Below are 12,459 nucleotides of genomic sequence, written 5' to 3' on the forward strand. Positions count from 1 at the left end.
GGGATCTGGAGAGTGAGCTGCATTCAGGGGATCTATGTGTTTGAGAGTGTGAGCTGGAAAGTGGGCTGGAAAGTGAGCTGCGTTCAGGGGATCTATGTGCTTGAGAGTGTGAGTTGGAAGCAGACGTTACAGGTTATATACAGTACCAGTCAAAAGTTTCGACACACCGACTCATTCCAGGGTTTTTCTTTATTTTTACTATTTTCGACATTGTAGAATAATAGTGAAGACATCAAAACTATGAAATAACACATATGGAATCATGTAGTAACCAAAAAAGTTTTAAACAAATCAAAATATATTTTATATTTGAGATTCTTCAAATTAGCCACCCTTTGCCTTGATGACAGCTTTGCACACTTGTTAAAAGTTAATTTTGTGGAATTTCTTTCCTTCTTAATGCGTTTGAGCCAATCAGTTGTGTTATGACAAGGTAGAGGTGGTATACAGAAGATAGCCCTATTTGGCAAAAGACCAAGTCCATATTATGGCAAGAACAGCTCAAATAAGCAAAGAGAAATGACAGTATCACTACGTTAAGACATGAAGGTCAGTCAATGCAGAACATTTGAAGAAAGTTTCTTCAAGTGCAGTTGCAAAACCATCAAGTGCTACGATGAAACAGTTCTCATGAGGACCGCCACAGGAAAGGAAGATCCAGAGTTACCTATGCTGCAGAGGATATGTTCATTAGAGTTACCAACCTCAGAAAATTAATTAACTGCACCACAGATTGCACCTTACAGACTTCAGACACAGACAGTAACAGACACATCTCAACAACAACTGTTCAGAGGAGACTGTGTGAATCAGGCCTTCATGGTCAAATTGCTGCAAAGAAACCACTTCTTAAAAAAATATAAAAACATTTAACTAGACAAGTCAGTTAAGAACAAATTCTTATTTACAATGACGGCCTACCCTGGCCAAACTCTATAAACCAGACGACGCTGGGCCAATTGTGTGCCACCCTATGGGACTCCCAATCATGGCCGGTTGTGATACAGCCTTGAACCGAACAAGGGTCTGTAGTGACGCCTCTAGCACTGAGATGCAGTGCCTTAGACTGCTGCGCCACTAAAGAGCCCATTAGGACATCAATAAGAAGAAGAGACTTGCTTGAGCCAAGAAACTTGCGCAATGGACATTAGACCGGTGGAAATCTGTCCATTTGTTCTTAACTGACTTGCCTAGTTAAATAAAGGTAAAAAAAAAATGAGAATAATAATAGAGTTATTTAGAATTAAAAGGTACTCTTAACCTTGTTTGCTTTGGACTGATGAGTCTAAATGTGAGATTTTTGGTTCCAACCGCCGTGTCTTTGTGAGACACAGAGTAGGTGAACAGATGTTCTCTGCATGTATGGTTCCCACCGTGAAGCATGGAGGAGGAGGTGTGGGGGTGTTTTGCTGGTGAAACTGTGGTTGATTTATTTAGAATTCAAGGCATTCTTAACCAGCATGGCTACCACAGCATTCTGCAGCGATACGTCATCCCATCTGGTTTGTGCTTAGTTTAAATTTATTTTTTAAATTTATTTAACCTTTATTTAACTAGGCAAGTCAGTTAAGAACAAATTCTTATTTACAATGACGGCCTAGGAACAGTGGGTTAATTGCCAGAACGACAGATTTTTACCTTGTCAGCTCGGGGATTCGATCTAGAAACCTTTTGGTTACTTGGCCAACACTCTAACCTCTAGGCTACCTGCCGCCCCAACACTCTAACCTCTAGGCTACCTGCCGCCCCAGTGGGACTATCATTTGTTTTTCAACAAAGACAATGACTCAACACACACATCCAGACTGTGTAAGGGTTATTTGACCAAGACGGAGTGATGGAGTTGTGCATCAGATGACCTGGCCTCCACAATCACCCAACCTCAACCCAATTGAGATGGTTTGGGATGAGTTGGACCGCAGAGTGAAGGAAAAGCAGCCAACAAGTGATCAGCATATGTGGGAACTCCTTCAAGACTGTTTGAAAAGCATTCCAGGTGACTACCTCAAGAAGCTGGTTGAGAGAATGCAAAGCTGTCATCAAGGAAAAGAGTGGCTACTTTGAAGAAACTAAAATATAAAATACATTTTGATTTGTTTAACACTTTTTTGGTTACTATATGATTACATATTTGTTATTGCATAGTTTTGATGTCTTCACTATTATTCTACAGTGTAGAAAATAGTAAAATAAAGTAAAACCGTTGAATGAGAAGGTTTATACTGGTATTGTGTATATATACACAGTGTATTCGGAAAGTATTCAGACCCTTTGTGTCATTTTATTATGTTAAAGCCTTATTATAAAATGTATTAAATAATCAATTTCCTTATCAATCTACACACAAAACCCATAATGACAAAGCAAAAACAGGTTTTTAGAATTTTTTGCAAATTGCACATTTACATTAGTATTCAGACCCTTTACACAGTACTTTGTTGAAGCACATTTGGCAGCGATTACAGCCTTGAGTCTTCATGGGTATGACGCTACAAGCTTGGCACACCTGTTTTTGGGGAGTTTCTTCCATTCTTCTCTGCAGATCCTCTCAAGATCTGTCAGGTTGGATGGGGAGCATCGCTGCACAGCTATTTTCAGGTCTCTCCAGAGATGTTTGATCGGGTTCAAGTCCGGGCTCTGGCTGGGCCATTCAAGGACATTAAGAGACTTGTCCAGAAGCCACTCCTGGGTTGTCTTGGCTGTGTGCTTTGGGTTGTTATCCTGTTGTAAGGTGAACCTTCGCCCCAGAGGTCCTGAGCACTCTGGAGAAGGTTTTCATCAAGGATCTCTCTGCCACTGAAACACATCCCTACAGCAATGCTGCCACCACCATGCTTCACCATAGAGATGGTTCCAGGTTTCCTCCAGACGTCGCTCTTTGCATTCAGGCCAAAGAGTACAATCTTGGTTTCATTAGACCAGAGAATCTTGTTTCTCATGGTCTGAGAGTCTTTAGGTGCCTTTTGGCAAACTCCAAGTGGGCTGTCATGTGCCTTTTACTGAGGAGTGTCTTCTGGCTGGCCACTCTACCATTAGGTCCTGATTAGTGGAGTGCTGGAGGGATGGTTTTCCTTCTGGAGGGTTCTCCCATCTCCAGAGAGGATCTCTGGAGCTCTGTCAGAGTGACCATCGGGTTCTTGGTCACCTCTCTGACCAAGGCCCTTCTCCCTTGATTGCTCAGTTTTGCCAGGCGGCCAGCTCTAGGAAGAGTGTCAGTGTTCAATGCTGTTTTCACTTAGTCATTATGGGGTATTTTGTGTAGAGCAATGAGGAAAATGTTTCATTGAATATATTTTAGAACAAGGCTGTTACATAACAAAATGTGGAAAAAGTCAAGGGGTCTGAATACTTTCCCGAATGCACTATGTTTATCTTTTTAAAATATATTTTCCTCTTGCCCTACCACCCCTCCCCTAATTGGAGTAAACTAATGGACAACACTTAAGCATTTCCTTGTTTGCTTAAGGCTCTATACAGCTCGTTAAGTGCGGTCTTAGTGCCAGCATCGGTTTGTGGTGGTAAATAGACAGCTATGAATTTATTTAATGAAAACTCTTGGTAAATAGTATGGTCTAAAGCTTATCGTGAGGTATTCTAACTCAGGTGAACAGAACCTCGAGACTTCCTTAATATTAACTTCTAGTTCCTCCCAAACCCGGATCCGGGAGCACCCCCATCAGTAAAAAAGCTGACTAGCATAGCCTAGCATAGCGTCACAAGTAAATACTAGCATCTAAATATCATTAAATCACAAGTCCAAGACACCAGATGAAAGATACACATCTTGTGAATCCAGCCATCATTTCTGATTTTTAAAATGTTTTACAGGGAAGACACGACATGTAAATCTATTAGCTAACCACGTTAGCAAAAGACACCACTTTTTTTACTCCACCATTTTTTTCCTGCATAGGTAGCTATCACAAATTCGACCAAATAAAGATATAAATAGCCACTAACCAAGAAACAACTTCATCAGATGACAGTCTGATAACATATTTATTGTATAGCATATGTTTTGTTAGAAAAATTTGCATATTTCAGGTATAAATCATAGTTTACCATTGCAGCCACCATCACAACTCTCACCAAAGCGACTAGAATAACTACAGAGAGCAACGTGAATTACCTAAATACTCATCATAAAACATTTCTGAAAAATACACAGCGTACAGCAAATGAAAGACAAAGATCTTGTGAATCCAGCCAATATTTCAGATTTTTTAAGTGTTTTACAGCGAAAACACAATATAGCATTATATTAGCTTACCACAATAGCCAGAAACACAAGCCATTTACCAGCAGCAAAGGTTAGCGATCGTAACAAACAAGCAAAAGATATATAATTTTTGACTAACCTTCATAAACTTCTTCAGATGACAGTCCTGTAACATCATATTACACAATGCATATAGGGTTTGTTCGAAAATGTGCATATGTAGCGGCACAAATCGTGGTTATACAATGTGATTAGTAGCCAAACTTCAAGCAATCTGTCCGGCGCCATCTTGGAGAGGCACCTAATCTAATCGATAACTAATCATAAACTTGACTAAAAAATACAGGTTGGACAGCAAATGAAAGATACATTAGTTCTTAATGCAACCGCTGTGTTAGATTTTTAAAATTAACGTTACTACTACATACAGCGTGCGCTAAAGCGAGACCGCACCGAAATTCATGGCGGAATTATTGTTTAACATTTTTCAACATAAATACGAATTAACAGCATAAAGACTTCTTACTATTTGATGAGCTTCCATCAGAATCTTGGGCAAGGTGTCCTTTCTCCAGAACAATCGTCTTTTGGTTGAAAGATGTCCTCTTCTCCTGTAGAATTAGCAGCTAACGCTAGCTATGTGCCGGAGAGGTGTCCAACTCGCGATAGCGCGTGACAAAGAAATTCCAGAAAATCGCAATAAACTGATATAAACTGCTATAAGTCGGTTTAAATTAACTACCTTATGAAGTTTTTAAGACAAAAATCAAATTAAATCAGAGCCGGAGATATAGAACTGCTAAAACGAAAGCTTTTCAGGACGCCATGGTGATGTCCCTCCTGCGTCAGGCCCCCCGTTGAAAAGGTCGGACCTTCCGTTCCAAGAGCTTTTATAGTGCCCCAGATGGTGCAATCCACTCCATTCAAATTCTCACCGCTTACTGACATCTAGAGGAAGGCGTATGCAGTGCATGTAGCCCCATAGCTTACATGGGAATTTATAAACTGACCCTAGAACAGAGACCTCGATTTCAGAAATCTCACTTCCTGACAGGAAGTGTGCTGCAGAATGAGTTCTGTTTCACTCAGAGATATAATTCAAACGGTTTTAGAAACTAGAGAGTGTTTTCTATCCAATAGTAATAATAATATGCATATTGTACGAGCAAGAATTGAGTACGAGGCAGTTTAATTTGGGAACGAAATTATTACAAAGTCCAAACAGCACCCCCTATTGAGAAGAAGTTTTAATATCCTCCTGGAATTATCTGTGCAAATCATTTTGTGATGAGAGGTGTGTTGTAGTACTAGGCCTAGTTATCATAACTTTGCCTTGATATCCAGATTGGCTATCATTATTTTGTTGAACAGCTAATTTACCAAGGGAATGTTGTTATACGAATATGTCATTGCAGTATTGTCCTTATACTCTATCATCATTAGTAATAAAAATAGCCTAGAAGTCAGAGAGGAAAATCTATTCATATTCTCCGGGATATGTTGTGGGGGATGTCTGTCCTTGGGGACCTGACAAGCTTTGTAGAGCAGCCACTCACTCTTTTCTGTCATTACTAACAGCAACACAAGAACTGCTATCATATTAAATAGCACTGATCTATTAACAAACGTTGCACTGATCTCCCAGAGATGGAGTAGGAGGATTAGTGGTGACTAGCCTGTATATGACTAGCCTCTGTTATTATTATCATCATAGGGTCTACTCCTCATTGGAGGCTAGTCATATCAGGATAAAATGTTGACATGGTAACCCCAAAATCCTGATGCAGACTCTGACTTCAGTGTCCCCGTTACAAGTATACAGTGTAATACATATGTCGTTCCAAGGTTGCTATTGATAGAAGGCGAAACTGTAGTTATCTATAATGATGACTATCCTTTCTCCTCCTGCAGGCCAACCTTTCTCTCTGGCTCTGACCACCAGTCAGCCAGACACAAGTCCCGGGGCTCTTAAGGTTCCCATGACCACAGCGCCCCATGGCCTGTATCACCGAGACCCGTGCCCCATCCCCCTCCCTCTCAGAGTTCAACACCTCCCTCTCAGAACACACCCCTCCCTTCCGGAACCGGCTGGACGAGTCCCCCGCCTGCACCCCTGAGATGGATCTGACCCCCACCCAGTGTGTCCTGCGGAACGTACTATCCATCGATACCGGGGGTGCTCCGGAGCCTGAGGGTGGGGGAGGTGGAGGAGGCAGCCATAATGAAGAACACACCTGCGAGGGACACAGCCCCACGCCGAGCGAAGAACAGCAGGAGCACTTTGCCAACAGCGTGCTGAAGCTCCATGAGAATGGGGAAGGAGGGGGGAGGGGAGGAGAGGGCCAGGACGCGGAGGAAGGTGCGGTCCAGAGCAAGGCTGATGATGTGAGACTGCTGTCGGGAGGAAGTGGAGGGTTTCTGGAGGGACTGTTTGGGTGTCTGAAGCCAGTCTGGACCATGATCGGCAAGGCCTACTCCACCGAACACAAACACAACCTGGAAGGTAAGAAGAGAGATAGGGATTGTGTTTAGAGTCAGGAACTTCTCCTGACAGCATGACCTGACCAGGAAACAATGCACACTATTGTGTGTGATCACAATTTGAACAGATTCAATGATAGCTTTTTGGTATGCCTTTACAGAAAAATAAATATATTTAAGTATGGATGAAAGCGTTGAAACACTACATAACCAAAAGTATGTGGACACCTGCTTGTCAAACATCTCATTCCAAAATCATGGGCATTAATATGGAGTTGGTCCCCCCTTTGTTGCTATAACAGCCTCCACTCTTCTGGGAAGGCCTTCCACTAGATGTTTTGCTGCAGAGACTCGCTTCCATTCAGCCACAAGAGCATTAGTGAGGTCGGGCACCGATTTTGGACGATTAGGCCTGGCTCGCAGTCGGCGTTCCAATTCATCCCAAAGGTGTTCGATAGGGTTGAGGTCAGGGATTTGTGCAGGCCAGTCATGTTCTTCCACACCGAGCTCGACAAACCGTTTCTTTATGGACCTCGCTTTGTGCACAGGGGTATTGTCATGCTGATGTAGGAAAGGGCCTTCCCCAAACTGTTGCCACAAAGTTAGAAGCATAGAATCGTCTAGAATGTCATTGTATGCTGTAGCTTTAAGATTTCCCTTCAATGGAACTAAGGGGCCTAGCCCGAACCATGAAAAACATCCCCAGACCATTATTCCTACTCCACCAAACTTTACAGTTGGCACTTTGCATTGGGGAAGGTAGCGTTCTCCTGGCATCTGCCAAACCCAGATTTGTCCGTCAGACTGCCAGATGGTGAAGCATGATTCATCACTCCAGAGAACGCATTTCCACTGCTCCAGAGTCCAATGGCGGTGAGCTTTTACACCACTCCTGGCGAAGCTTGGCATTGCGCATGGTGATCTTAGGCTTGTGTACAGCTCCTCGGCCATGGAAACCCATTTTATGAAGCTCCCAATGAACAGTTCTTGTGCTGACGTTGCTTCAAGAGGCAGCAAGTGTTGTAGTAAGTGCTGCAACCAAGGACAGGAAATGTTTAGGCGGTCCTGTTCTGTGAGCTTGTGTGGCGTACCACTTCGCGGCTAAGCCATTGTTGCTCATAGACGCTTCCACTTCACAATAACAGCACTTACATATGACCAGGGCAGTTATAACAGGGCAGAAATTTGACGAACTGACTTGTTGGAAAGGAGACATCCCATGACGGTGCCATGTTGAAAGTCACTGAGCTCTTCAGTAAGGCCATTCTACTGTCAATGTTTGTCTATGGAGATTGCATGGCTGTATGCTGGATTTTATACACCTGTCAACAACTGGTGTGGCTGAAATAGCCGAATCCACTAATTTGAAGGGGTGTCCACATACTTTTGTAAATACAGTTGAAGTCGGAAGTTTACATACACTTAGGTTGGAGTCATTAAAACTCGTTTTTCAACCACTCCACAAATTTCTTGTTAACAACCTATAGTTTTGGCAAGTCGGTTAGGACATCTAGTTTGTGCATGACACAAGTCATTTTTCCAAAAATGGTTACAGATAGATTATTTCACTTATAATTCACGGTATCACAATTCCAGTGGGTCAGAAGTTTACATACACTAAGTTGTCTGTGCCTTCAAACAGCTTGGACAATTCCAGAAAATGATGTCATGGCTTTAGAAGCTTCTGATAGGCTAATTGACATCATTTTAGTCAATTGGAGGTGTACCTGTGGATGTATTTCAAGGCCAACCTTCAAACGCAGTGCCTCTGCTTGACATCATGGGAAAATCCAAAGAAATCAGCCAAGACCTCAGAAAAAAATTTGTAGACCTCCACAGGTCTGGTTCATCCTTGGGAGCAATTTCGAAACGCCTGAAGATACCACATTCATCTGTACAAACAATAGTACGCATGTATAAACACCATGGGACCACGCAGCCGTCATACCTCAATTTAATGGGCTCATGTCTGTTAAATTGTCTGTCTGTAATGGTGTGCCCCAAGGCTCTGTACTTGGTGGGCAGAACTGAAAAAGCGTGTGCGAGCAAGGAGGCCTACAAACCTGACTCAGTTACACCAGCTCTGTCAGGAGGAATGGCCTAAAATTCTCCCAGCTTATTGTGGGAAGCTTGTGGAAGGCTACCCAAAACGTTTGACCCAAGTTAAACAATTTAAAGGCAATTCTACCAAATACTAATTGAGTGTATGTAAACTTCTGACCCACTGGGAATGTGATGAAAGAAATAAAAGCTGAAATAAATCATTCTCTCTACTATAATTCTGACATTTCACATTCTTAAAATAAAGTAGTGATCCTAACTGACCTAAGACCTAAGGAATTTTTACTAGGATTAAATGTCAGGAATTGTGAAAAACTGAGTTTAAATGTATTTGGCTAAGGTGTTTTTAAACTTCCGACTTCAACTGTATAGTGTATGTTAATGGGATGATTAGGCCTACATGTGATTATGTATAATTATATCAACCAGTCGGTGGTAAAATTACTCAAATTGAAACACACCAGCATATTGTAAGCAAACCCACTCTGACTGGAGAGAGAAGGAGAAAGAGAAAGAGAGAGAGAGCGAGAGGAGAGAGAGATGGAATAAAACATGTGCACCTTTGCCAGATAGTGTGTGTGTGTGTGTGTGTGTGTGTGTGTGTGTGTGTGTGTGTGTGTGTGTGTGTGTGTGTGTGTGTGTGTGTGTGTGTGTGTGTGTGTGTGTGTGTGTGTGTGTGTGTGGGGGGGGGGGTGAGGTAAGGTGAGGTTCAAGTGTATTCACACACTCCATGTGTAAAGCTAGCTAGGGGTGAACTGGGGGGGGGTGTGGTATGTTATTTGAATCTTGAATCTGAAACCTGTACAATGCATATGTGCTACTGATTGAAAAAACTGAGATAAAGGAGATGAGGCTATGTTAGAATACCCCGCGTCGGTCTTCTTTGAACTAGATAAACGGAACAATTTAGACAGCCTTGTGGTGTTATTGCAGATCCCCAACAGTTCTTTGGAATTGATAGCCAATGGAAGCAGTCCAATATTACTACTACAGTCTGTAGGTAACGCTACAATGTTCCATCTTGTCAAAACAGGCCTGCCTGAGCTGCCTTGCCACAAAGGGTCTTTATGATGGTCCAATCTGCTTTTCCTTTCCTGTTATTTTATGGATTCAAAAGGGGAACATTGTGTAGTGTATAGGCAAGGTGCAGAGAGGTGGAAGCTCCAGATGTTTCGAGAATAATAAGAATGAATTAAATGAGTGCAAGAGATGGGGAGAGAGAGAAAGAGCGGAGGGGGGGGAGAGAGAGGTGTAGAAGGAGAGAGACAGAAAGGGAGAGAGAGGGGGAGAGAGAGAAAGAGAGAGAGGGATTGAGAGAGCATAGGACTACTCCATAGAAGCGTCAAAGGACATTCTTACTTTTAATTTCCCCATCCCTCTGCTCTACCTGTTCCTCCCCCACAAAGCTTTATCCATCTGCCTAGCAGTGACTGTGTGTGTATGTATGCATGTGTGTGTCTGTGTGTGTGTGCGCGTGTGTGCATGCCTGCACCGGTCGGTGGTGTGTGTGTGAGACGCAGGCAGGGAGGCAGACCTGTTTATGTCTGCAGCCTGGCTGCTACAATAGCCCTCCTTTCCCCTGGGACCCCTCCACCAAATCTAACTCATACATTATTCAACACCACACACTGACCCTGCACCTCTCATCTCTATTAACACACACAGCCGCAGCAAACACTATCTCACACACACACACACACACACACACACACACACACACACACACACACACACACACACACACACACACACACACACACACACACACACACACACACACACACACACACACACACACACACACACACACACACACACACACAGAGTAATATTCTGGGTAATACACTTTCTACTCTAAATCCTGCTATTGTGGCAAGGCGACTGTAACAAGACTTCTGTGCTCTAGAGGGGACAGAGAGAGGGAACGGGAGAAGGGGGATGAGAGGAGGAGGAGAGGTGAAAAGTAGTGGGAGAGGGAGGAGAGGGGAAGAGGAGAGGAAGGTAGGGATTTTGAAAGGGTAGCAGAGGAGGGGGGAGAGCGAGGGAACATGAGGGGAGTGTTGAGAGGAGGGGAAGAGGGGGATTTGAGAGGCTAATATGGAAAGATAGCAGAGGAGGGGTGGGGGGGATTCCCCAGGGATAGGGGTGATGGGGGTTGGGGAAGGGGAGTGTGCCTGGTAAGGGGAGACAGACAGACGGTTAACACAGGATGCAGAATTTACTGCTGTTCTGCTGTTCCCTTCCTTCACAGGGAGAATTTTCTGATACATTTATCAAATTAGCCAGGACGCTACGAATGATTAATGATTTACTTTGATGGATTCGTTTTTTCAGAAGTCTATCAATTATTGCCATGAAGTATGATTGTTATATTCTGTTGTTGTTGTAGTTGTCTTTCGTTCACGCATGGTTTGCACCGCATGGTTAGCTTTTGCAGAAGCAGCAGTTACTCATCCTGGTGTCCACAAGAAACACAAAACATGACAAGCAACAAAACACTGATACACTGATAGACAAGGACAGTCACCAAAATGTTAAATACAATGATCTAAAAACAATACAACAACAACAATTATGTTTGCGCGTGTGTTTGTGTGTGTCCCCTCACAGTCCCCGCCGTTCCATGAGATGTTGTTTAATCCAGTTTTAAAGGCGACTTTTCTGTTTGCTTGAGTAATTGGATATTGAAGGGAGTTCTATGCGATCATGGCTCTGTATAATACTCTGCGTTGCCATGAATTCGTTTTGGACTTGGGGACTGTGAAGGCCCCTAGTGGCATGTCTTTTGGGGTATGTATCGGTGTCTGAGCTGAATGTTATTTGATATTCCAGACAACCTGGAATTTTTAATCACAGTAATATTTCTCATAAGAATTAGATGAGAATCAAATCAAATCAAATGTTATTAGTCACATGTGCCGAATACAACAGGTGTAGGTAGACCTTACAGTGAAATGCTTACTTACAAGCCCCTAACCAACAAAGCAGATAAAAAAATATACGGATAATAATAAGAAATAAAAGTAACAAGTAATTTAAGAGCTGCAGTAAAATAACAATAGCGAGACTATATACAAGGGGGTACTGGTACAGAGTCAATGTGCAGGGGCACCGGTTAGTTGAGGTAACAAGGACATGTAGGTAGAGTTATTAAAGTTTCTATGCATAGAGGATAACAACAGAGAGTAGCAGCGGTGTAAACGGGGAGGGGGGGGGGGGCAATGCAAATAGTCTGGGTAGCCATTTGATTAGGTGTTCAGGAGTCTTACAGCTTGGGGGTAGAACCTGTTTAGAAGCCTCTTAGGCGTAGACTTAGTCCTACCGCTTGCCGTGCGGTAGCAGAGAGAACAGTCTATGGCTAGGGTGGCTGGACTCTTTGACAATTTTTAGGGCCTTCTTCTGACACCGCCTGGTATAGAGGTCCTGGATGGCAGGAAGCTTGGCCCCAGTGATGTACTGGGCCGTTCGCACTACCCTCTGTAGTGCCTTGCGGTCAGAGGCCGAGCAGTTGCCATACCAGACAGTGATGCAACCAGTCAGGATGCTCTCGATGGTGCAGCTGTAGAACATTTTGAGGATCTGAGAACCCATGCTAAATCTTTTCAGTCTCCCGAGGTGAAATATGTTTTGTCATGCCCTCTTCACGACTGTCTTGGTGTGCTTGGACCATGTTAGTTTGTTGGTGATGTGGACACCAA

The 12,459-nt window shown here is 43.2% G+C and overlaps 1 protein-coding gene across 1 annotated transcript in view; it reads left to right on the forward strand.

Annotated features, from left to right (window-relative positions):
• The first annotated feature begins 6,214 nt into the window (after window positions 1-6,214).
• The window catches only part of LOC120065563 (mitogen-activated protein kinase kinase kinase 12-like), a 71,780-nt gene continuing 65,535 nt past the window's right edge, over window positions 6,215-12,459 (forward strand). The window contains 1 exon segment of the mRNA XM_039016628.1: window positions 6,215-6,722. Coding sequence (XP_038872556.1) covers window positions 6,215-6,722 — 508 coding nt within the window.

The sequence above is a fragment of the Salvelinus namaycush genome, chromosome 20, assembly GCF_016432855.1.
Source record: "Salvelinus namaycush isolate Seneca chromosome 20, SaNama_1.0, whole genome shotgun sequence".
Taxonomy (NCBI): domain Eukaryota; kingdom Metazoa; phylum Chordata; class Actinopteri; order Salmoniformes; family Salmonidae; genus Salvelinus; species Salvelinus namaycush.